Here is a 27,300-nt window from a genome sequence, read left to right as displayed (position 1 = left end):
GTGCAAAAGAATTTGGAATGTAATCGCAATAAACCTTCGTTAGACTCCCGTCTTTTGTTTAGATAGTTCTAGAAGATTTCCGGTTATGTGAAAAATGTGCAGTAGAAGCCCGTACTGACGATGGTTTTGAAGTGGCAGGCTCTAAGCCTCTTTCACAGTCAAAAGTTCTCTCCAGATGACCAATATTCATGGGCTGGTAATCATTATATCATATATTAATTATGAACCGAAAAGTTGAGTCATTATAAAATGGCATCGTTAAAGAATATTAACTTAAAATTCAAAGGAAGGCGACTGTCTTTTGGATATTTTGTCATGCCGTCTGGCATTAATTAATTTCTTTATTTACTGAGACGAGACAACAGATTTCCCGCGAATAAACTTTGTGTTGTTGGACCAAAAATGACCATTTGCTAATTACACGCCATAGTGAATTATGCTTATAGTTAAACACGTGCAAATTAATATACGTCGTCATTACATCCGCTGTACGAACAGGAAGTGGAAGTGTTGACACGCGCGCTATCTGTGTCTGCGAGCTGAAACTAGCTGCGTGCATGGTCTACATCAACATTCTCCTGCCATCTGGCGGACGAGGAACTTCGGGACGTTATTGATTTTTCTGCGCTTGAGGAAGGAAAGGTGGAGGATGACGACTGTGTCCTTGGTTGCAGCGCCGATCAGTAGTCAATCCAGAACGAAAGAAATTTCGTTCTTACCGCCGTGAGAACTTTAGATTCTGCTGGTGTCCTCGAAGAAATGAAACTGTTCTGTCTTGTAACACAATGGACTCGGGCCGGAATAAATGATGTGTTATGTTAACCACGTCCTGGTTAGTGGCGCATTCTGGTGAGGTATTGTCCAGGTTCGAGGCAGTTATAAGACGTGAAGTCTTCTTTCAGGCCCGGCTTACGATCTGTTAAGCTGATTCTGTATTTGATTTTATCTCGGAAACATGAATTGAGTTCCCCCTTTGATTAGAGCTGTATCATTTTCCTGTTACTCTGTATGTGCCTTAACGAAATTCAATTTTGTGTATTTTGTGGTAATATTTTGTGCTTATTCATTAAAATACCTAAAAATACCGTGAATAAATAAACACATCTGTTAACTGAAAGCACGGCATTTGAAGAGGTTGTGAAACCGTTCCCTTCTTCTTTGTAGATTGTTGCCAAGGTGGGTTTGGGTTCGATGAAGGGATTTATGAGACTCTTTTGCTGGGTTCACGGGGTTTAATTAAAGATCGCCTCAGCTGAGGCTTTAGTTATTTATTTTCAGGTGAAAAACAAGTTGACAAACAAGTTACAGAAAAAGACTCCGGACACCTGCAATTTCCCACGATGAGGCGCAGGGGAGGACGGGGAGGGGACCTTGAGACACGATGCACGTGCACTGAAAACAGGGGATCCGGACATAAGGGCTATAGCGATCTAATCAGCGCTGAACGTGGCAACGCTCAGCTACTTAATAAGTGCGTAGAAAAACTTACGAACTACGACTCGTAATTAAAGGACGGTGCAATCTGTAACGATCTGCTATGCATATTATTCCTGACTCACGGCGAAAGATTTGACCTCGGCAGTTCTGACCTCTGTAGAAGTCTGAGGGTTGTAAATCTGTGGCTTCAAACCGACGCTGCTTGATGCCTCCATCGTCAGGGCGATAAGACGACGTGATGATGGAGGCAGGAGGGACCTCCTACCAGACTTCGCGGCGCTACAACGCAGAAGACGGGCGTCTTCGTACTCCCCGCCGTGAGAACGTATTCTAGCTGAGAAAACATTTTCCTTATGATCTGCGCGCACTACCAAGGTCAAAGCTTTTCTCGTAACTGGCGACAAATCTCCCACAACATTTTCCGATTTAACGGGATGTTCTCCATTTAGGTTTCTCCGGTCACGGAGCACGGAACACTACGTCTGTGTGTACGTGCTCCATCACGCTCTAAATTTATTTAATTATTTGACTGTACTTTGTAGAAGCTTCATTAAGTTACATCGCAGTAAATTTTACAAGTTATTATTTTGAATATTCGTGTTGCATTGAAGTAACGAAGACGACAGTGCATAATTGTTATGATACTTTGACATTCGGTCACAAATTGTCCGGATTTTTTATAAGCATACATTTATTTTAATTCGTACTATCAATTGCCCTGTTTTACATCGAATCTAATAAAAGTAACATAGAAGTCTAGTAACGCGAATACACGTCCACCAACACAACACGAGCAAGTCTTTCGCGGATGAATCTTAACTTTAATTACTGCACAAAAACACGCAGTACGCCTCTGACCTTGAAATTGAGACTAACCGTAAATGTACAGAGGTCAGGACAAAAGCAAAATCAAACACGGAAAAAGCTAATTTTGTTCTTAAACGAATTGAAAAGGGAAGTCATCAAGACGCCGCCTGAGATATTTACTGTAACTAAAATGCATTCGTAATTACCGTGGCACAAAGCACGAAACTTTCTCTGAACTCTTTCGAATTTGGATGATTCCGTTGTCGTAATGGAGTTCCAATTTCGACCGCACAAAACAGAAACAAACTCTCAGAGACAGAATCGAAACAGACGCCACGAGGAATTGATAAAGATGAGGCAATGAAATGTATCAAAGGCGACATTTTAAGCCCCTGAAAATATGACGTCAGGTGGACTTAAAACACAGCTCTCAGTCCAGAATCTTTGATACTATTTTACAATTCATAATTTCCGTTAATACTAACAATTTATCTCGTAAATAATGACAGAAGTTTTAGCAACATCAATTTCAAAACAACATTTTTACACAGAATCAAATACGATGTACTAAGTACTAAGATTTGTGTTCATCCATCGCTCAGCGTTTCAGGAGCTCGCTTTGTTTCTAGGATATTGAACGACAGAGAAACAGCTGTACTGAATACATTGCACCACCATTAGAACATACGAGAATTATGTTTAAAAACACACGAAGGTTTGCTCCTAATATAATAGTCAATGCTCATCATAATTTGCTATGCGAGTGCGACGTAGGAGACCTTGGTAGCACGAGATGAAAACGAGGTGATGGTGGCGCCTCTTGTGGAACTGGGAGGAGTCTGGAGTAAGGCGCTCGGTTTTATTTACGTGTTTTTGGTAGTCGCCGTGAAGGTATTTTTACATTTAATTTACTCTAAAGAGAAATATTATAAATTGCGTAATTTTAATGTGATTTGTATTGATTCTGCTGGAATAAACTGTGTTAACTGGACAAAGTTAAAATTAACATCTTACTGGACGGTAAAGAGGCTAATTGCACTTTCGAAACAAATATATTTTTGTTGAAAAAACAACATTTCAGACGCTGGCTCTGCTTACATTATCCTGTAACACTAGAAAAACTAATTCAATCCCCAGGAAATATCCAAAAACATGCATCAAGTTAACAACAAAACTTCGTGATGATGAATTGTTGAAGGCGTAGCCCCTCTGCTCTGTGTTCTGGACGTCCTGTGCTCAAGAATTGGACTGCGGATGAGCTGTCCTGGTTTTTGTTAGTTGTTCCAAGTACCTGCAGGCGCAGTACCTTCCGATAAATCACAGATTTACGTACATCATTTTCACAGAGTGTCAAAATTCAACTTGAGCTAGGGATGACACGAGTTACCTGAAACCTTTTGATGAACATTAAGCCCTCCATTCCACAATTCTTATACGTGACGTTAAGGCAAATGTTAAAATTATTCTTGTGATAAAAGTCGAGTTAATTGACTCATGTATAGTTAGAGAAATTCTTATAAGAATGACTATTTCAGACATTAAATTTCAGAAACTGGATCCAGGCACTGCTATTACTACAGACACGTGAATAATTTCGGAAAGATTCAGAAAATCTCTTCGGTTAACATTCAACACATGACATCGCTAACATGAAAATAAATTTAAGGTTGCTAGGTTACAGGTTCAGACTGAAATGGCAGGATTTGTAAGAGGGAACTTCTTGAAAAGCTAAAAACTGAATGCATTTGAAGCTGTGAACGAGGGTTTGGTGACCAGGAAATTATTTAAAATTATCAGGTTCATCCTGTTTGGCCAAGGAACGATGCATCCCCATAATTTCTAAATTACCAGATTCACGAATACAACTCTGTGGTCACACAACAGAGGTTTAACAGAAGTTTGTATCATCACACTTCCGTTGCTTGGCCAAAATATCAAAACGTTCTTTCATCATTCCGAGCATTTTTGGTCACCCTGTCAAATTTTTCAATTCTGTACATTCATGAAAGCAAATAATTGACACTTTTATAAGTGCCACAGAGTGTCACAATTAAGAAACCAAAACAATCCCCCTCGTCTGTGTTTTTTAAAGACCACCCATTAGTCTCATCGTATCCGTCCGCGAGTAATTGTCCAAATTACCCGAACCATGTTAATCAAAATCGATGAATCACAACTTCGTAAAATACTGCCCGGACATTTCCATTATAATTTCCACGTCACTTATGTGCATAAGTCGACTCTCCTATTCAAATCCTCACAACCTGGAGAAAATAAGACAGACGAACACGTGTCAATAGGCGACGCGAAATAATATTAAAACGGTTAAAGGACAATTAACTTGGGCAAATCACGAATCATAACCGCGCACAGACGAAACAGTGTGACCAAAATGGACGGATTTCCGTCAAAGTAAAACCGAAAACCAATTTCGGACGTGCATCGTTCTTTGTTTCACCCGCTCGCCACGTTGAGGCACAGGAAATGAGCGGGAACTGTAACAAACAAACAAACAAACAAAACGACTTCTGTAAGAACGGATCAACAATCATACATTGGAAGTAAGAACACGAACTCAGAAAACTTACCTGTGCTGTTCGTTGACTCCGTGACTCATCTCTTCTGCTGTGCGCATGCGCAGAGTTTAGTAGCCATTTCTGATTGCTCACTGCAGTTGTCCGTTTTGACAAGCGCAACTTCGAAGCGACACGACTGCAGGCCATCCACTTCGGCGAACGAAAACGCGGACTAAAATTTATCGAGCTTTTACGACGTCGCAATAAGATCGGAAATGAAACGAGAACACGAAATTCAGATTTGTCGCGCTGGAATGACGGTTCACTGAATCGAAGAACGAAACGTCGGAAACGAGGACCAAACAACGTCGAACCTCTCACCCACCTTTATTCTGTCACTTACCTTTACGCCCGTGCAAGGAGTTCGCCTTCCTGAAAAAAATAACAGCGACACGGATTCGCGGCCCGGAACAACACACGAAACTCCTAATTTGTTCAAACCAAAGCGCGTTATTACGTCGGCGAAGTTTTCGTCGTGCAAAATCCTAACTCCGGCGCCAATTCCGCGATTCTCGCGGACAAACGAAACGCAAAATGTTCGTGTAACTGATCTGCGTTCGATAACGCTGAATTACGCTTTCTTAAGAAAAAACACAATCGATGTCTTTCTCTAACGTCGAATAACCTGTAATTCAGTTCACAGAATAAAACACACAACAAAACATAATATTTCTCTTCAGAATTCCTGACAATAAATAACCTTACAGATTCAGACAAATCTTTCAGCACTGAAGCGAAAGATTGAAGAACCAAATTACGTATTTTGGCTTTACTGAATCTTTTTCCTTGCAATGCGATTTGTTCACAGGAAGAGAATGCAAAAGTTCTTTTTGTCTGTCTCTCCTTCTCGCATTGATTTCATTGGTCGTGCCGACCGAACCTGTCAAGTTGTGCACCCTGTGATAAAAAAAACACACAGAAATATCAAACCCTCCTGACTGAACGTCCATTGCCATGGACACAAAAGCTAAGTGCACGCGACCTAACTTGGGCACCTATCGGGGAGGGCAGGGAGGACACTTACAAACTATAAAAAAAAGTATAAAGTGCACAGGGTTGCCAACTTGACCTTAACCTAACATGCCCTCAGTCGTGGCGGGCGCCGCGTCAAATACAAGTTGCCTGGCACGGACCGACGTGGTTATCGTTGGCAACCTGGGGCCTGGCCGCTCTGATAAGACCGTGCCGATGCTATGGCGTACAAGATCTGCCGCGAGCACCCAGCCCATCCTCCAGCGGATGGGTCCTCGTCCACTAGGGGTTCGGCCGACACTGGTTTTTTCTCTTAACTTTACTGTTTGCGCGTTGCTCCTCTTGCCATGGTCCCTGGTTCGAAGTCTCTCGCTGGCACAACACAACACAACACAACACAACCACAAATACTCAGAGGGCCGCTTCACTCACACACAGACTTTACACTCTTTCGAAACTCTGAGCCAATCTTTACTGAACACTAAACACTTCGAAATCCCTGACGAGCAAATATTCTCTTATATTTCCTGGTTTATCGAAAATCTTACCGCAATGACCAGAGCCTGCCTGCCTGTAATACACCGCGCGATATAACTACGAAATTTCGACATGTCTGTTAGTTCGCGATGAATGCGTGCGCCATCGAATTCGGCAAGTTATATGATCGTGTAACATGGCCTTTTAGTGTGAGAACATCACAGCCATAAACAAATCAATATGGTTACGATTGGCTGGGCATTTAGACAGCATACATAACACGTTGCGTATAAAATATAAGCTGTGGGGGGGGGGGGGAGGCTCTTCAATGGACAGACAACCAATTTTAAAAAGATTTGCTGCTGATGTCTGCAAATCTCAATTTAACAATAACAAAACAGTTTTGGTTTTCCGTGCTCCGTCCACCACTGGTTGCATTCATAAGCTCCTCTGATCAAAAACCTCCTCTTTGCTTGGTTTCGTGATTTTATTCAGTTTCACATAGCGAAGACGGCCGTCCGATGTTTGGTCAAAATGAATTATTTAAAGTTTTGATTCCGGGTCCATGGAATCATCTTTTCTAGCACAGAACAAATTAGAAAACTAAGGCAACGCCTACATAAGTTCATACTCTACAATAACTGAAATTATTCTCGACTCGAAGCATGATGATATAACAACGATGTATCAGTTAAAGGAGTTTCATTTATTTCATTCCTTCCTGTGATTACATCAAGAAGGCCACGCCCAAGGAATTTGAAACCTAGCAGAAAACTTTGACACGGAAACGCGTGACACGAGCTAAGGGGCCTCGGAGTGGAGGAGAATATTATTAAAACGGAGTTAAGATCCGAATTTAAGGTAAATGGTTCGGACTAGGAGTAGAATTTCGGTTTTTCTGGTGACGAGAATTAACTTCCGTGTTCTTTTGTGGCAGTGAATTTCCCGAAAACGTTGTAATGTATGAAGACGTGGAAGAGAATCGAGAAGTCGAAACAGGGACAAAGAGATTCAGCGTCGAGGTGTAAATTAATTAAGAGCTCTTATTGAAATGTCAGGATAACATAACACCTGATATGGAAGCTGTGTTCAACATTTGCAAACTTCACTGTGGTAATCCTGACCGAAACTTCAGAACAAAACACATTAAATAGAAGGTTCTGTCCAACTACCCATCACAAGTAACATATTTAGCGACATTTTTAATATTATCATACTACTCTTTATAATATTCCTTGAATTTGTGAGTGGGGACGCCTTTGGTCCCATTTATTTACTGTCGTGATTTCGACTGAAGTTCATTCTTAAGCTCTTTCACGAAACGAAATTTAAAATTTGTCTACATTCAAAGAAGCAACGGATGGCAGGGGCACACGAGAACGTACAAATCATGAAAAGTTAGTGTTCGCCGGCCATGCACACAGAAGGAAAGAATTATTAGGTTTATTAGTGAGTTAGTCATGCAGAAAGAATGATAATTTGTACGATTCGTGTGTGGAGTCTGCCATCAAATAACTTTATATCAATGTTTAATTTACGTGACGTCAGCGGATTTGACAGTTACTGCTCTTACTCAGTCACAATCCAAGAACCTTGGCTATAATGGGGAATAATTTGTTGGTGCAGGAGAACATGTTTCAAGTTTTGTACAAATCCTGAATGCAATGAACCGAACTTTTTAAACGCACTGCAGTTTAGACTTCGTAGCCTAAGTAGAACAAACGACGGGAGTTTACGAGGAGATGAAAAGTGTTCATGGTTTCCTATCCTGGAAGATGAAATAGTGGAAGAATTCCTGACTCTATGGATAATGGGAATATTTTACGCGAGAGTACAGGAAAAGCTGCAAAGATGTAACAAATCATTTAACGTGTCGACGTAAAGATAAAATGCAACGTAATTTTAAGGAATGGAATGGTGCAGACATCCTAAGAAATGAATTTCACAAGCAATTAGCTTTTTCATTTAATCACAGGAAGACAATTGTCCGTCATTCTATTGCACGCATCCCAAATCTGAAACATCCCAAAATAGTGCCCACGACTTAACTTTGGCACATTAGTGCTCACATCCTTATGCAGCTTCGAAAATAAAGTATAATATAAGACACAGTGACTAGTTATGCGCTGAGAAACTGGATAAAAACACGAAACCTTCTGTACCAGCTCTGGAATCTATCCGAGAGCCTTCCGGATGCAACAAGCAGTGAGCCGAGCGAGGTCATTTTACGGTAATGTCACATGTAAATAGCTGATTATAAATATGAAAACAAAACTATTTAATATTAGCAATGACATCTGAGTGCATCGTAACCCTATTTGACGGAAATGTACTCATCAAATTATATGAAACCGAACTGACATAATATTATCACAATAATTATTTAAGTAAGTGCATTTCAAATTATTTGCATAAAAATATGACAATAACTTTACAATGGGACCACTGAATTTTTAGACTAAATTATAAGAATGACAATCAACAATTAATTTGATTCCCAAACGTTCGCCAGAATTTTGAAGAGAAACTTCTAGAAACTTTGCAAAACTCATTCATTATTAATATGTAATATAATTCAGATCAGCTTGAATATTCATGTCGGAAAAATCAAAATGTCTACCACTTTTGCAACTAATTAATTATTCATATTAATGTGTACTCGGTACAGTTCCTATAGGCTACGCGGATTACAAAGCCACTGGTCAGCAGTAATTTTGTGTACGTGCTCAAAAGTCGGCAAACAAATTTAATATTTTGGAAAAGTTCTTCATTTCTGAATGACTTGAATATTTAATATTTCTGCATCGCAAAAAGACGCCATAATGGCTACCAACTTCGCACGTAATTTTCCATGTTGGAATGAATATCGTGAATAATGATTTTGCAATTCTTGACCGAGCAACGTGAAATCAAAGTCGAAGTTATTTCAAATCACGAAACTGTTACGACGTTTTTAGTGAACACTTCTTCATTGTTTCACACGACCTGATTTGCACACACCACGAACTACTTTTTATCCAACTATACAAAGAAAAGTGAAGTAGCTTTTGGACGTTTCCGAGAACATTTAATTTGTCTCTATTAATACGAAATCACAATTAATTTCACGTAAACTATTTAATACAACTTATGAACACTAGTTGCTTATTCTACAATACCAGATTCGTACGATGTAGGCCAAGATAGACTGCAGGCAGGCTCACGTCTCACCCTTACGAAGGCTAATGGCTCTCTGATGCTACGCGATTAAAAAAATGAAGAGCGATTTCGCCCGTAAGATGTCACCCCACCTGACATCCTGTGACGGTTCAAGCTAAATCTAACAAACGGACGGCATTTAATGATCAAAATAATAAGTGCAGACGTCACTAAATATATTTAGTACGCCTATTATTTGGGTTTTAAAGTTCGACACACATAAAATTATATAAATTTTAACCTGGGGTAAGTGACGTTAGAGACCAGACAAGCAAATGGCGCGCCGCGGTTCCCACGCTATGTCACTCTGTATCCCTCCGCTGTTACTAGCCAAGTACCCAATGTTTCAAGCTTTTCAACACAAAGCATTCGCCCAAAACGCAAAATGTAGGCGTTTGTGACACTGCATAAATGCCACTGACCAAGTTTCGCGTCGTAAATAATCCAAACACAAGAGAATTATTGAACATACATTAACTTGGAAACATCCAAGTTTCCCAATTAAAATCTGAGGGCCCACAAAATTGAGCCATCGTAGGTTTAGCTTCATGAAAATCTGTAGCCATTATTCAGTCTTTGTATAAATGTATTCAAATACATTAGGACTGTTCTCGTCACGTTATGAGCTCTAGATTTGACTGCGAAACAAACTATAGAACAGAATGCTTCTTGACAATGTAATAGTCGCTGGGCTATTCAAGAAATCTGACTTCTGGAAAAGTATTCTTGACTTCCGTGGTTTGCCCTATTAGATCACAGCGCATGGAGCATTATATTTGTTATTGACGCTGAGAACCAAGCAACGAACAGGCATCGACGCGCGGCTTGGGAACTGGGCGCTGTGGAATGGGGTTCGTACTCGGCAGGTTACTGGTTTGAATCCAAGCCTGTATGCTCTGCTGTTGTACTTAGTTACTGTGTTTTATGCGGAAACTCTGGATAATAAAGACAGGTGGATGGACTTTCGGACAGGTAGATAGATAGAGATCTGCTCTGCCATAATCTTAAGCTCAGAGGGGGTTCGAAACATTTATTACATGAATAACCATCCCCTCATACATAAAAAGTAAAGATCGAAAGAGGTGTGTTATACATCTAACGCACAGTAAATTTTATTTCAACGACAATTAACATGAAACACCCTGTTTCAGCTCAACCTTCTTTTAAATGGGGGTGGAGTCGCATAGCGTGTGTCACCAAGCAAGCTACCACAGCTGCAGTTTTAGTAAGTTCACTGTGACAAGAAATTCACGAACGCTAAAATTGTTGAAATAACACGCACGTTGCATTCTGCATTCATGGTCAGTTGCATCGTAACTCAGTAAAGTCCCAAAATTTAAAAAGTTTGCCTGCCGCATTTGAACGTTAAACAGTGAACGAAAATTCTGACAGCGTACAGAAGCCTGTCGAAATAACCGGCTCTTCTTAAATACTAAATTACGCATGTCTTTTGAAAATCAGCCACGAGCACGTGATAAAATAACTCCACCCCACAAAACATTCTTGTACCCAATCGGTAATAGTCGCCACAAACCTCTAATTAGATCACGTGGCTAATAAAATATGCTCGGTACGGAATGATTTTCTGGATATGGACACTTGTTCTCGAGTCTTAGCTCTGCCTTCTTCTTCTTCTTTTTATCTTTAAGTTTCATTTTCACTTCTCGGCCTCTTAAAGCCGGGTCCACACTGACGCTCACTGCCATAACATAACAGCGGAAGGCGAAAATGTGGACCCAGGTTTGTGCCCGAAATATTCAACACAGTAATGTCAACGAAATTAACCATGTTTCGCACCCATACCACACAACAGGCAAAATTAGTATTTTGTATACTTTAATTTTCAGGTTCTTAGAAATCAGACGGGAAGACAAAATATTTTGAACTGAGAAGTAGCGAGCATTTCCGGAATTTAATCTCCTCCTAACTTCCTCGTGAGCATCATTTTGAATCGTTATTGTTTTTCCCAAGTATTTGAACTTTGTCGCACTTTCAAAGGACTTATTAGCCTCCTTAATGTCTGTCGCGTACATCGCGGCGTCCGCTACGACGTGGCTGGTCGCACACTGCGTCCACTCCCGGAGAGTGACGTAGCTGGTGGGATATTTCGGGGTTTTGATGGGTTGTCTCAGGGATTCTTAATTAGCTTAGCGAATCGTTACGCATGGACTCGAGTCTCATTCGACGTCACGGCCAATTCATAACCTGCGTGATCGTTGATCTAGAAATGTTGATCCCGCGTCTCGCAGTCCAATCCTTGATGCTTTATGATCCACGGCGCACGCTTGAGATGGCTCCCTCGCCCCTTCCGGGTCTCCCACTGAGGCTTTATTCTCATGGCCTTGTTTCCGTCGGTCTCTCGACTCGCATCTGCTGACATGGGATTGTATCGCTCGCTCTATCCGTGGCTTCAGAGTCCTGTTCTGTCCTGGGTGTGACGCGAGGCTATGACGTCATTTACTAACCCATGCGGCATTACCAGCTGATCGGGGCAATGACCTCCCGCTCGCCGATGTAGTAAGCCATCTTTGTCAAGGTTTACAAAAACATGCCACACAAATTATGCGACCTTTGTTGCAGAACCGGGCAGTTAACAAACAAATTTTGGAAAAAGAAGGTTACGCCTTTTCATAAGCATAAAATTTTCGAGTTCTTCTCTCTCTGTAGAAGTAAAAGTGCGTAAGAGCTTACATGATTAAGGACTTTCCTGCCTAAGTTACACGTTTATATAAACCAAGAGCACAATACGTCATTTAAATTTATCAAATGAACGCGAGAATTACAGTTGGGAACAGTCACAAAATCTCAAAGTCGTTCTAACGCATGCGCAGATCGGGCCTACATCACGCTACTCTCAACCTGCAATGAGCAAGATATTCTATGGTTCTCGGCTTGTCAAAGAACATCCCACTTCCTTTACTGAACCAGATGATTCATTATCGTGTTCGGAAAGCCAATTCGCTACATCGAGTCTCCCTAAGATCCATCTTAATGTTATCCTGCCACCTACGCCGAGGTCTCCTCCCTTCAGGCCTTGTAAACACTCAACTCACCCTAACAACATCGGGTGAGTTGCTCGTCAAGTATTTTTCTCTCTTATCTGTCCCACTCCCGTTTTGGGTCCAAACATCTTCTTCAACACTCTGTTCTCAGAGCCCCTCAGTCTATGTTCCTCCCTCAAAGTGAAAGACCACGTTTTGCACCCATAAATACTTTGCACTCAATAACAGCAAACATTCCCTGGATTTAATCTGCTGATGTAGGGAGATTCGTCGATAATTAGGCTTCTAAATCCGAAATAAAAATTCTTCAGAGTTCCCTAAAACGCTTTAATAATGTCGATGTATCAGGAATTGTAAAGTGTTAGAATTATTATTCAGAATATGTACCCCACTTCTTAGCATCGACATATTTTTATTAAGATTCTGGGCCACGAAACACGTTTAATTCCTTTAAAATTGTAAAAAGTTAATTGCCTACTGGAATATTCTTTTATTATCAATGATGCCGTGAACACACACAAGTCAATCTAATGTTAATTGAAATTGTGTTAAAAAGAAGACAAGTCTAATTCTCGTACACGAGTTCAAAAATGCAGATGAAAACATTAAATGTGATGAACAATAATAATAAATAGGAATCCCTTACCTCAAACTTTGTTCAATTGTAAGAGACCACGACGTCCACCAGCAATGATCGATCTAATCAAAACTAAAATGGAAAGAGTGGAGGGCAGTTTGACAGATTTCTTAATAATTCTTATTTAAGATAAGAAATTGTGATATTCTATATTAGTAAGAATTGCCACAAACAACATATTCCTTCCACCTAACATTTACCTTGTTACAGCTGAACCTAAACGATAACAAGCCGCTGCATCCAGTCTGTACAAAAAGTCATTATTTCATGGTCACCAACTCTGAAATGACAAATGTTCGTGTAAAAGACAGATCAATGAAAATGTCACCTTATATTTTAAACTGCGGCGTAGCTCAGTCTTTTGTGTGGAAGGAAACAATCTTGGATGAAGATAAATTCCTCTGACAGCATAGCCGAGTTTCCAGGAAATTCCAAAGTGCTATGGCCGTGACATTCCACATGTAACCAGATTCATTCAGAATGGAGTTGCCTCTTTCCACATCCTACGTCATTAGGAACCCTGCTTATTCCAAACTGCATTACAACACTGATATTTAAACACCGCAACCTATCTGCTGTCACACCACAGCGACCTGAATGGCATATCCAGATCACATCAGGTGTTCTGAGTAAAGGTGACAATTCTGAAAAAAAAGTAACACACACATCGCGAAGACAAGTTTACTGCAATTACTGTCATCATTATTGTCATCTTCTTCTTCCAAACATCTAATCTGTCTCACTGAAATCCTAACTGGTAATATTACACAATATCATATTTCAATAATAACTGTTTCCAAATCCAGACAACAAAAATGGATAAAAACTCAGATCATACTGGCTATACTACCAACTACAAAACATCAGTGCCTTCCTGGACAAACACGTAGTAGCTAGTTTTAACACTTTGCTTAGTATTCAAATTGAGCCGAGTTGTTTTTTAACGATTACGAGGACGAACAAGACCTCAAATCAATGTAGAAATACACGAATTCTGTCGGCCAATGTACAAACGTTCTAGGCTACACTTCGGCAAGTTGTCAAATGTCACTTTCATAAATTACAAAGGGACCCTTTTCCCCCGCCCAGTAACGTATCCAACGCAACGAATTATGGTCGTATCACGTAGGAAAATGGTGGGGACAAACGAAGTCAAATCAGACGACAAAACGATGAAGTAAAGCAAACGCGAAAAGCCGTTCAATATGACCTTCGTGACTGTGTGTTCGTAAATAATTTGTTTCAGTTACGGTAAACAAATGATCATTTCCTTGTTAACCAAAGCAACGCGCCATTCATTACGCTAAACTACGTTCAATTTTTCTGCTACCCTTTTTAAAACAATCCGCACACCTACGCCCACATCTTGGGGCAGATTTTTATTCAAAGTCTTGGTTACTCGTATGGTCACATTTCCAGCAATTACAGAAGCAGCAGTTTGCCAGAAGACAACTGCCTGCCTTCTCTCTCTCGCTCCACACCCAATTCACATAACATGATGGAAGGATGACTGTAAGTGCTAAAGAAACTGGCAGGGTGCTGGGGCCACCTACCCGGTCGCAAATACTTAGACATTCTGTAATATGGACGTGGGGATTCCCCACTAAGTAAAGGAGCCACCAAAAATTTCTTACTTTGAGGAAACATCTCTCCATGACACCAGCAGCAGCACTCTCAATGTAACAAGTAGAAACACAACAAAATAAAGAAAGCAATTCTACAAAACAATATTTTGTATCTGACATTACGTCAATAAACAGTTTTACGAGATGAGTTTTAGTGCACGCTGATTACGGAATTGCCAGCATGTCTACACGAGAATTTCTGATTGTGGTCACAATGTTTATTAAGATCCCGGGACCCCTTCAACATCATAATCGTATGTTGATTGACTACCCAATAACAAGATCAATAAAACGTGCAACAAACAAAGCTACGTTTTACCTCCAAGAATCATACGCAAAGGAATCTTCACTCACAGACGGCTCGAACATCTAATATTTTAACAAACATCCTGCAAAAGAGCTGTACCACTTAAAGTCCCCTCCCTTCCATTTCAGCACGGATTCTTACAGTAGTAATAAGTTCTAGAAATGAATGGAGGGGAGACACGGGTTTCGTATTGTATGCATTTCCTTCCTGATTTCTGCCCTCTAAAAAATAACTGAGGGTTTTCGTGGGTGCGATATGGGAGCCCAAGATAAGAGGAAGGAGGGGTTATGTAAAAATATATTTATGAGGGAGCAGCCAAGGTGGTCAACGAACACCAAACAGACATCATATATCATTTCATTTCCAGGTCAACAATCTTTAACCAAACTAAATGGTCAATAACTTCAGCCTGTCTCTCTCTCACACACACAAAAACACAATCTCTACATTCTTCCTAAGGAACACTCTGACTGACAACACTAACAAATTAGTCTTTCCTAAGCCAAGAACTCTTCACAACCATTTTACAGACATAAAATAACAATCCTGACGAACACCACCACTGGTACATTGTGACCCACATAAGTGGCACTGCCTTTCTATACTTGGTTCCAACCAACCACACCACTCCTCGATCCTAATGCAAATCCCCTTACCCCACCAACAACCACGGAATATACCAGAAGTAATACTGAGCCTCATCACATGTCCATGAGACTGACACCTGACAACTCTCAACATATGGTAAGTGTCAAATAAATGGAACCTCTGACAGTCATCTCCATTTTTGCAAGCAAATCCAAATTCATATCGAACACCACACCCCAAACTTACAAGTTTTGTAACCGATCCCCTTGCTCAACACAGCAAACTCTAAAATTAAGCACAAACACAGAAAATATCCCGGCAGCTCCGCTCACTGTGCACAAAACTAAATTACTTACACTGGCAAATGCTCACTTATTAATTAGTAAACAGACCACATTAAAGGCTCCTCAGCACTGCACACATCTCACGTGTAACAAAACCTTATCACAAATAGTCACCACCCTCGTCTACAAGCTACACCTAACCTCCAATTTTGATGTCCTATGAACAATATATTCACTAGAGAATCATGAATGCCTCTAGCATACCACAGATACTGCAATTATGCCAATCTCTCACCGCACATAGGTCTTTCAACATATCAAATCTCACATTTAAGTTCACAACATCTAAAGTACCTAATAAAATTGGACAGACTCATCTCTCTCACATGACAACCGCATCAAATACATTCTAATGCTCATGTACTCACACAACGAATGCCTGGTTCAGACTGATATCAGTTTCTTGCGGATACGAGGTTCCTTCTTTGTCCCAGCAGGTTTAATCTTCTGACATCAAGTCGGTCTGCCAACTGTTGCCGCACGTACTTCAACGCTTCTCTGGCTAGCAGTACGCAGGTCACGTGGTGCTCAGTACAATCTGAAGGATCATTCTGTTTCTCGTAATCTGCTACTCCCAGAAAGAGAAAATACATTCACATTCAAGAAATCAAGACATCACACTCTTTTAAGAACACACAGTTTTACTTCACCAAGCAGTTAACACTCCTACCTTAGCCAATGAACAAGCACCTTCCATTTTCAGAAGACAAATTCTGTCAAGTTCATTACAAACCCATTCACAAGTTAACTTTAAATACGGGTCACAACCAGCGACCTCACAAATTCTGAACTCCCTCGCTTACAGATTCATACTGGAGCCTTTTTTTCCTCCCCCCCAGCAAATTTAAAACATTCGCCAAGTGGGCCATTATTCCACACGTCATAATACTGCAACTACAAACTCTACAACTCACACACATCACGTCAGACCCACGCAACTTCCCTTGCCACTGATTCAGTGGATATTTTACGAACAGTTCGCTTGCCGTCTGTTTGGAGCCGAGGTGTCCCGGCTTACACGGCTCCCTCTCCTCATGCCCCGTTATGACAGCGAGGGAGTCTATAAACACCAGAAGGGCCCATGCCCTTCAGGTTCGCCTGTTTTGATGTCATGAAGAAAGGACGTAAATGAAAGATTAAGAAATGGCAAGCCACTACAACACAGCCAACATCTGTAGCACTTCTACTACTAAGGTGAATTCAACCGACAAGGGGCAAGAGGTAGCCGTATCAATCAGATTTATTTTCCATATCACCATCAGTAATGCCACTTTATAATGCCTTCTGGAAGCAAAGGTGGAAACTTCACCATCAGTAATATAAATTGTTTCAATGTTGAACAATCTAAATTTATAAAACTGAACTCACCAGCTTCCTGTGATATCGCCACCATTGTGTAGTGACACACAAGGAACACCGTCGTAACTCTTTCATGGCTGCAGCAACAAACACTCCTACCAACATACACAACAGGCCTTACTGGCTTTTCCAGATATGAAGCAGATGCTTTCAACAAGTTCACATACTAAATGTGGTTTTAAGAGAGATTTCAGGTTCTCACAGTGGTCTTTGGGTTCTAACACCACTTGGACTTACAGAAAACCAACACCGATTATGATTTTTAAACATTTAATGGTTCGCTATATCAGCTGAAGTTATCCTTGTGACTAAGCGCAATGCCATGAGGCAGTGGGAGCATGGAGGTACACTCCATGCATTCTCAATTATAGAACTATGTGGAGGTCAGCCTCAAAATGTGGTTCCTTAAACTGGCAAAGAAAAATCACGTTCTTCATTGTTTCTTTGTAGTGTCAATAGAAGAAATAGACAAGTTCTTCATTTCATTAAAACCATTTGCTACTTTTCAGGAAAAAAGGTCTTCAACACTTTCTTCTTCTTCTTTCAATAATGGCATTATAATTCAGAAAAGAAGTTTATTAAACAATTTACTCAAATGGATGAACTTACCTGTGACTGCCATCTGGTGAGTGGCTCTGGCTTGCTTGTCCTGCAATCTGTACGGAATCCCATGGACTGCGGAGATCTCCACATGTGGATCATCAAAACTGCAACAGCGAATCACAATGAGTACAGATAATTACACTCACATCCTAATGTTCAATGGTCACAGCAGTGGCCAATGCAGTAGCTGCTTCCTAAATCAGCAACTGATGTAAGAGGCACAGAGCAAATGGGAAATCTGGGTTTATGATATGACAAAGAAATACATTACTTGTAGAAGCCTCCTGGTACTGGCAGGATACTAAACCCAAACTAATTGTGATACAGCCTCTAACGGGCTCACTGTACCAGTAAATAATGAGTTCTGGGTGCTCAGAGAAAAATCTATAACAGTGCCTCATAGACTGCCTTGGGACTCGCTTACAATTCTGCGTTGAAAAGCCAGTGATTAACAATCTGTTATGTCATGTTAGTACCATCAGGCTGGAAAAACATCTTTTATTTTGTACACTTTTTTAATATCAAGAATGAGGTTAGTTTTACAATATTCTTCTGCCTCCAACTGCTCTTATATACCTTGGACAGGAGAAAAGCTGCTGCGCTCTATTCTCATCATCATTAAAATTCAGGGATGCCACCAAGAAACAGCAAATTATTTCCCAGCACTGACGATGGTAGAACGGATCCGCCGTGCTCGACTTCAGAGCACTAGATGCTGTCTCCACGACCTGGAAAACACAAGCAACAGTTTCAAGTTATAACGAGTAAGGGAAGTCAAATGTTTTAGTTACAGTAACTGGCAAGTCACACTTTTCGATCATAGGACAACTGCTATTGCGCATCTCCCGTTAAAGACTGTTTGGAAACTCCCTCTCCGTGATGATCACTAAGTATTCCCGTTACCTCCCGCTTTGACATCTCTTTACAGATTTACATAAAGAAAATACAAACTAAGTAATGCGTGGTCAGCACACTTTTAAAGCCCTCCTGGGTCAGAGAACGGACATCCACTATTATCAAGACTGTCCGGTATAGCTATGCCAGAGATCTTCATCACCGCACTTCCTAAACGAGTGAAACTGCAGAGGCCCCCCCCCCCCCCCCCCCCCCCCATCTACTTCCGAACAGATTCACAATGACTGACGTTTTGAAGATCTTCCTGTGGCATTAGCTTGAACTGAGAATGTGAAATGGGATGAAGCAGATAAAAGGAAATAACATATTCTTTCCAGGAAGAGGAATCACATCTTTGGTGACAAGCTGCGGCCAAAGCCAAGAGCACCTGCAACTTACAGCCTTTCACACAGGACAAACTCTCTCTCATTCCGAGATGTGTTGGCCACCACACTATGAAGCAGACTCTTATCAACGCAATGTGATTGCGGCCGACATTTCTACTATTTTACTACACTCCGTAGAACACCCCACACACATAACTAGACATCCACACCTTACACGTTCACATGATTCATATCTAAGTTGCTATCACACTTGCAACACAATTACCACAACAGAGCAAGCCCCTGTCAATGGGTTAAATAACAGAAAACTCCACCACCTCTCCAGAGGCACACAAAATTTACACGCTGCATTCAGTCCTCTTCTCCATGTACGCACTCAGCAACAGGACGGCCAACCATCGGGGACACAAGCGGTCTTCTCTCGGATGTCAGTCTGTCTAGTGTTGGTGCACTCCTCCTGCAATATACCAGGAAAGGTGTAAGATACACAAGAAATCTAGAATCTCAAGGGGCCACTTTCACAGACATTGGAGGCAAAGTCGTCCGAAATGGAACAATCTCATGCCAACTTATTTTATCTAATGGGTGCCTCCTGCTTATTCAAATACTTAATCTGAAAAGGGGGCGGGGGGGAATGCCGTTCATAGACATACAGGGGATTAGACACGTAAGAACAAACATCCAACATGCAGTCAGCCTCTGTCAGAGCATTACCGTTGCTTGGCAGAAAAAGTATTCCTCTTCCAACTTGGTACATATTCCGAATATTCATCCAGTTAATATTCTTTGTGATATGAAGTCAGAAGACAGTGTCCTACTTCTTGTACTGGTGCCTCTTATGAACAGACAGACAGACACACACACACACACACACTCACATCAAGTTATTGTAGCTCTATACATAAGCTGCACTTTGTGAGCCAATTAATATGCTCTCTCTTTGAGAAATGTTGGTCCAACGCCCTATCTCGTGTCAGGGGCACAACACAGAGGTTTTACTCACCAGTGAGAGGTCATCTAACTGCGGCCAATATCGTTCTGGTTCTTCACCCCAGCCTTGTCAAACAGAACACCCAGAGGGAACTGAAGGAGGTAACTTCATGATGATGGCATCCCCGGTGTCCTAGAACATTAATGAAAATACATACTTTAGTACCCCAACACAGAGCAAGCGAGCGGACATCACGGCGCACGGAACGACATCCATCAACACTGCACAATACATACGCCCGAAAACGTGAGTACAGAAGGGATGTGGACTGCCTGCAGGAATATGCGGGGGCACCAATAATGTCAGCGTGAACAACTCTGTAAGCTCCCGAGGTGAGCATTCCACCCTAGGGAATGTTGTGAATGTGCATGTACCTACGTACAGTGGCAAAAGGAGAGGTTACGGTGATGAGAAATTAATCGCGGAAGTTTAAACAAACAATTTTCTTGGCTTACAAGTTGACAACACCTCAGATTGGAAGAAGCACACTGAGTATATTATTCCCTAATTAAGCTCTGCGTGCCTTGCCATCAGAACAGTCATACCACCCATGACAATAGATACTATAAAGCTAGTTTACTTTGCTTATTTCCACTCTGTGGTGTCTTATGGATTAATATTTTGGGGGAATTCAACAGACAGTAATAAGGCTTTTTACATGCAAAAGAAAATAATCACAACAATGGCAGGTGTCAAAAGCAGCTTACCTTGTAGAAAATTATTTCGTAAATTTAATATACTTCCACTTGCTAGTGAATTTATACTCTGCTTGCTATTATTTGTGGTGGAAAAGTTGGATAATTTTAATGCTGCCTGAAATACTACTACACAGATTGTAAACTCATAAGCAGTAACGGGATTGCTGAACAGTAGTTCCGTGACCGCCATTAGTTACGTCTTAGCCCTTAAAAATGACAGGAACTACAAACAAGTGAAGGCGAAACACGCCTACCAACTTCACCTATAAGAAACCAACTACCAAACATATTCATAACCTAAAAATCTTCCAATAATTTATGAAACCAACCACATGGAACAACACCTAGGATCGTAAACTACAGCTCAATCAACTTAGCACGAAGCACTATGAAACAAATAACACACATTTCGCCACTAGATCGCCTACATTCTGGCACACATTGCCTCTCGGTTACCCGATTTGTCACTGAACCCAGTAACCTTTAACACCCTGCTTAGATCAAAACCAGACACAAATCTTTAATACCTACACGACTATCTATAACACAACACACCGACTGAAAGCGTCCACTGCTAACCGTACTCTCGGACACGAACTTCTCCTCGTCAGACTTCATGTTGGCATGTAGGCACTCAACACGTCACGCGGATTCAGCAGCGGCATCTTACCTGTTTATTCAATTCTTGGAACTAAATTTGCAGAAACTAAGATGACACGCGGGCTGCGTCAATTAATCAGGCCAACCAACACCATCCAGAGGCTGATTCAACCATTGTTACTATCAATAAATATAAAAGTTATACTTGTGTCAGTATCATGACAAAAAGTCATTTGAAGACTGAAGTAGACCAACTCTCAAAACTTTGCGTATTATCAAGTATTCCTAGTGTAGTGTCCAACACAGCATTCCTATACTGAAGCAACCATTGTCACAAACATTTAGAGAATCATTGATTGATTGTTATTTTGGAAGTTTAATTTAACTCAAAGGTTTCTATAATATTAAAAAAAATTATTAACTTATAATTCATGAGCCAGTTTATGCAGTGAAGACAAATGTCATATAATAGTAATGTAGGTAAAGTTTAAAAACAACTATACACAGGTCAAACACTAATCAATTAATTTATTCAAAAGACCACTTACTCTGAAAATAGGAAAGTTGAGTTTCATATGTTCAAGTCAAGTCAAGTTACAATCTAAAAAATAATCATTATAAAGCATTAGGACATTGTAAGATTCCGTAAGTTTACTGTTTAGAACAGCTCTTCCCAAAATGTTATAATGAACTGTTCAGGAGAGACAGAACATAACGGCACATCTCAAGTCAAATAATTTTATGAAATACTAAACATATTTACATGATATGTTTACAAGTTTCACTTATTATCATTAAACAAGAAAGCAAATATTAATTTATGTGTTTTCCATGTCATTATTTTTTATTTTCTATAAAAAATTACCTTTATAAAAATCCCATACTTTGCAAACACATATCACTGTACAAAACGTCAGGACCCTACACTAACACTACATTCTCACCTCATAAGTTTGCACAGCCATCACGTTAATAACGTTCTCTATAGGGAGGAGAAAGTAACAATTAGAAGTTGTTTCAAAATGTGCACTGTCTGTATGAACTGTAATCAACTGGTGTCAATTATGGTCTTCTTGGTTGTGACAATGTGTAGTATTGGACAGGGTACCCTGAAGATGGAAGCATTTTTTTCATCCATAATGTCAGTAATCTCCTGCATGACTACACTGGCATCACAACACAGAAGACCACAATCAACATTTTCAGTGCAGTTAAAACCTCAATCTTGGAACTGGTGTCTAGTACCATTGAATAGACAGCCATGTTGGTTAGCAATTGGATTCCAAAGAAGGAAAAAAAAAAACCTTCTTTGAAACTCTAAGAAGTTTCACATTAATCTGTTACACGTATCAACTACTGAACATATGTCCTCATTGACCAGAGACAGCCAACTCTCTCATTTTTAGACCACTTTATTTCACAAAGTCTCTTTCTAATGGTCAAGAGATCTTCTGCATTCATTTGAAAGAGGGACATAATCCTTCAGCACTGCATGGAGGATGCCATTCAGCCAGCTACCATTAAATCATCTGAATTTCCATGTAGTGTTTTTAGTTATCTTGGTGGAATCATTTGCACCTTTTCAGTCTCATATACCTACAGACATCCAATCACGTTCAGACACATTGCAGTGCCAAATAATGTCAATTGCTTGCAAAATTTATACTCATACTGTTGTACGCTCCCTTAATCTTTCTGTTTTTTCCAAAAGAAATTTTTTTTAAACATTCTCAAGTGGAATATATTAATAAAAACACAAATTTCTGTTTGCCAGATTATGAAGCACATTTTACTCTTTCTAGAAAACCAGACATCTGGTAACTGAGATACTGAGCAGGCGCACAAATGAAGTACATCATCACTTCAGTGGCAGTGGTGGAGGGCGGGGGGGCCGTGAGCAGTAGTCCAGTCACATGAAGTAATAACATTCTGATGCATGCTGAATCTTTCCTTTAGTCTGCCTCCACAGATGCTGTGCAACCACTCTATCTCAAAACTTGAGTATCCAGAGAGTATCACATTGACATTGAAACATTTCAAAAATAATAATTATTCGACAGTGGCCCATTACTGCCATTCCTACATATAGTTCTATATTTTTAGATGCATGGCTCTGCTTTTGAGGTTCTGGCACATCTATAAGATCTGAGTCCACATGTACAATATGTCTGCTAGCACATAACCAGAGAATGTTGCCAGAAATGGAAATGTTCTCAAATCAGTACTCCATAGATACAATAGTTTCAATATATGCCACAGTTTAAAGTTTGTGGTTGTACAATAATTCTCTGTGGTATGTTCCATGGAATTAGTTCCAACACTAAACATTTATACATAATTTATTTGGTTATGTAGTTACATTTTTTTAAGTGTTTATAACAATTGTACTTATTAAAAGTTTAAAAAGCCACATAATGTGATCATGGGAGCCCACATGGAAGCAAAGACAAGACAGCTGCCTTCATTTTCATGAATTGCACATAATGCCTGTCTTAAAATATAATGATAAATCAGGTACACCAAAGAAAACTAACAATTATGTCACTTAGGATATCCAGTATTTATGGGATGGAGGAAAAGCAAAGAAATATTATCAGGTGCAAGCTTTATCAGAAGAACCTCTACAAACACAATCAGTTCATATACAGAAATAGAGAAAATATGTCCATGCCAAAGAGTTTTATCTGGAAATGTAATAAGATTTTTCCAATGTGAAGAGGTCAGCTGCATGTGAATGCACCTGAAAATATCTTGCATTTACAATTAATTCATAGGATATTTAATAACAATCTTCCACTTGGGAGAGATTATACAATGTTTAACAACATGCAAGATCATGTATGTGCGATATGGGCAGATTTGGAAACAATCATTGCCAGACATTGCTTCCTTGACCAGATCAAGCCTGCATGCTGTCAGTTGGCTACCCCTGGTATTGAAAACAAATTACATAAAGAATCATCTGCAATAAACACAACTTGCCTCACTAAACTGTTGAAAGGGAAATTGTGCATAACAATAAATCCTTATGTACCACAAAGAAACAATTATTTCAGCTGATTCAGAACATGTCTCTCTGCACCACTGTACCACGACATTATCCTTGTCTCACTTTTATTACAGCCACAAACAAGTACATTTGAATCCTTTAATTAACCTTATGCAGTATTTAGTATACCTAAATTGCATTCTTCATGAGATGTACAGGTCTGCAACTTTCAATACACTGGCACATAGTTTTTTCTATTATGAGTAAAATTGTAAGTCTGGAAGCTCTCTCAGTCCCAAATAAATCATTTTTCATCTTTAAATATCATAAAAAGCTGTAAAAATGGTCTATCCATCACTGATATAGTAAAGAAACCTTTCCTACAAAATTTGTCACCTAATGGCATCAATTATCAAAATTTGATACAGCAGTCTCTTGACTGCCAGACTAGATTTAATCTGATCTCGTTTGAACCAAAACAGAAAAACCCAAGGCATATTACCCGATTTGAGGTTTTAAAGACTGTGTGGGTAAATACTAATCAGTTCTTACCAATACATGCAGTACCACATTCTTTTATGTAGTTCAATATATCTGGTTACTTGCTTTTGTGTGGGGTTCCATGTTTCGTCAAATTTGTCTTTCATTGTCTTCAACAACCAAATTCATTAAGATGTGTCTGTGCACACATGATGGCATTCCCAAGAAGCTTGAAAGGTAGTAAAATGCTCCTTTCTGTCCCATCAGTTAAAATTTACAAATTTTTAAATTCAGTAGTTCTGTAGTATATCTTAATCTTTATCACCCACACATTGAACTAGCATACCACTAAATCATTAGCTCAAGAGTTAAAGTCTGGCCAGCAACCCAGCATTACAGACATTTAAATTTCCTATTCCCAAATAATAATGGTTAAACCAGGCTTAAAAATTTTTGGTCATCTGTCACACCCAGCCCAACATTCACGTTCACTGTTAGATTAAGTTTGATAAGCCTCAAGATACTGTAATGAATTGCCTGAAACTGGTCCTCCCATCTTGCTATGTTACATTATAGAATCAACTGATATTAAGCACATAATATTCTAAAAATCAAGTTCAGACACCTAAGTGTTACACATCAATTCATCACACAGCCCTTTTATAAAAATCTTAAAGCCTGGAATGAATGAATAATGCCACATATAAAGACATAAATCTTAAATACTATGGCCATATTATGTAAAACTGTATGTCATGAGACAAAGTGATGGTTTGGACATTTAGACTTCAGAATAACTGAAGACATGGAGGCAGGTCTTAAAAGATCATCCACGTGCCTTGGACCAAGGCCAGAACATTGTATCCAACATTTAACAACAGACAGTGATTCTAAAGTGCGGATTGCCAGGGAGCCATAAAAGCAATCATACAATAAATCAAAATATTATCTGTCTTCTATCTTGAGGGACTAGAGAAAACCACAGAAACCATAAAATTCCATTAGAATAAATACCATGGATTATAAAAAATGAAAGTTTCCTAATTATCCCATGCCAGCAAAGGTAAAAAACCATATGGGAATCTCAAGTAAAAGAGCATGATGCTGTGAAGTATAATTACCAGTGCCATCATTTTAATAATCCTGACACCACGGTGGCTCAGTCAATATAGTGACTGACTACGGACTGGACAACGGGTTCGATCCCCAAGAGGGTGAGAGGATTCTTCCTCTAGCTTCTGCAACCAGGCCAGCTTCGGCGCCCATCCGGCCTCCTGTCCAATGGGTACTAGGGTCATTTCTCAGGGGGTAAAGTGCAGCCAGGGCATGAAGCTGACTGACCACTCACCTCTATTTAGTGCCAAGGCAAAGAATGAGTAGGAGCTATGCAACCTCTCCCCCCAAAGCACCTACACTGATTTAGGACTTGAGAAAAAAAAAGCATCAGTATGAGAAAGTCATCTCTTCACAAACGCAAAACATCTGCTCTTCCTTTTTGAGTTTTGTCTGTAGGAAATGTAGGAGAACTTCCAGAACCGAGCCCCTCTCAATGTGGTCGAACTACTGTGAAGAAATCCTATATTCCAAGACTGTCAAAGAGCAGAGCTCTGTCATCCTTGCCAAGTAAGGATGCTGCAAAACCTATCTCAAATACAGGTCCCTTGAGGCGCAGTTGGAGTAATTCCAACACACATCAGTTTGAAGTAGGAACTTCCATATCTGCTATGAACTTGAAGATCAGTGTTCCTGGAACTGCCCAGTCATCTAGGGTCGGTGGCCGATCCACTAAGCCAGTATTAAAGGATCCCAGGCCTCTGTCTGACAAACGATTCCAAAATGGGGCATTCCAGAGGATCCAGAATTATTTTCATCAAATTGATGACACAGATTTGAAGATGACCACTTCAAAGGCCTTAACCAGGCGTTCGCTTACAATAAAGGTGTTCGTGAAGTTTGTACATCATTTGCTGTCTCACTTTTTCAAGAAACACAACAGCTTTACTTACACAAAAAGACAAACACATAATGCAATTTTATTTCAGTTTTTGGTATATTTTAATTTCTTCTACTATGCTTTGTACTTTCACTCTTTAACTTATATCAACATTTCTTCCGTGGTCTAATTTTTTATATCCTAGCAATGGCCTTAAGAATCTCTATCTGTGTGCTTCCAAACATTATCTCCGTTATTTAACGTCTATGTCTCACTTTCATAATTGAGATCCGTTTTCACTATGTTGTATATTCTTGGTTTCGTTTGATTAGACATTTGTTTAACAAAATTTCTTTCTGGTGTAATATTTTTTTTCAAATGTGCAAAAAGCTTTCCAACTGATAAAACCTTATTATAAACTATAGCAGTAAATAGA

The 27,300-nt window shown here is 39.9% G+C and overlaps 1 protein-coding gene across 1 annotated transcript in view; it reads right to left on the bottom strand.

The window, feature by feature from the left end:
• The window catches only part of LOC147874799 (uncharacterized), a 68,293-nt gene extending 48,103 nt beyond the window's left edge, over positions 1–20,190 (bottom strand). Inside the window, exons 1-2 of the mRNA XM_087343174.1 lie at positions 20,177–20,190; positions 17,939–18,036 (exon numbers count right to left, since the gene is read on the bottom strand). Of these exons, the coding sequence (XP_087199300.1) occupies positions 17,939–18,036; positions 20,177–20,190 (112 nt within the window). The remainder of the gene's footprint in view (positions 1–17,938; positions 18,037–20,176) is intronic.
• Between the last annotated feature and the right edge of the window lie 7,110 nt (positions 20,191–27,300).

Source organism: Zootermopsis nevadensis, unplaced genomic scaffold (assembly GCF_977971745.1).
Source record: "Zootermopsis nevadensis isolate Lab colony 2312 unplaced genomic scaffold, Znev_1.0 Znev_ptg000005l, whole genome shotgun sequence".
Taxonomy (NCBI): domain Eukaryota; kingdom Metazoa; phylum Arthropoda; class Insecta; order Blattodea; family Termopsidae; genus Zootermopsis; species Zootermopsis nevadensis.
Note: the sequence above shows the minus strand (reverse complement) of the source record. Positions and strands in the feature narration are given on the sequence as shown.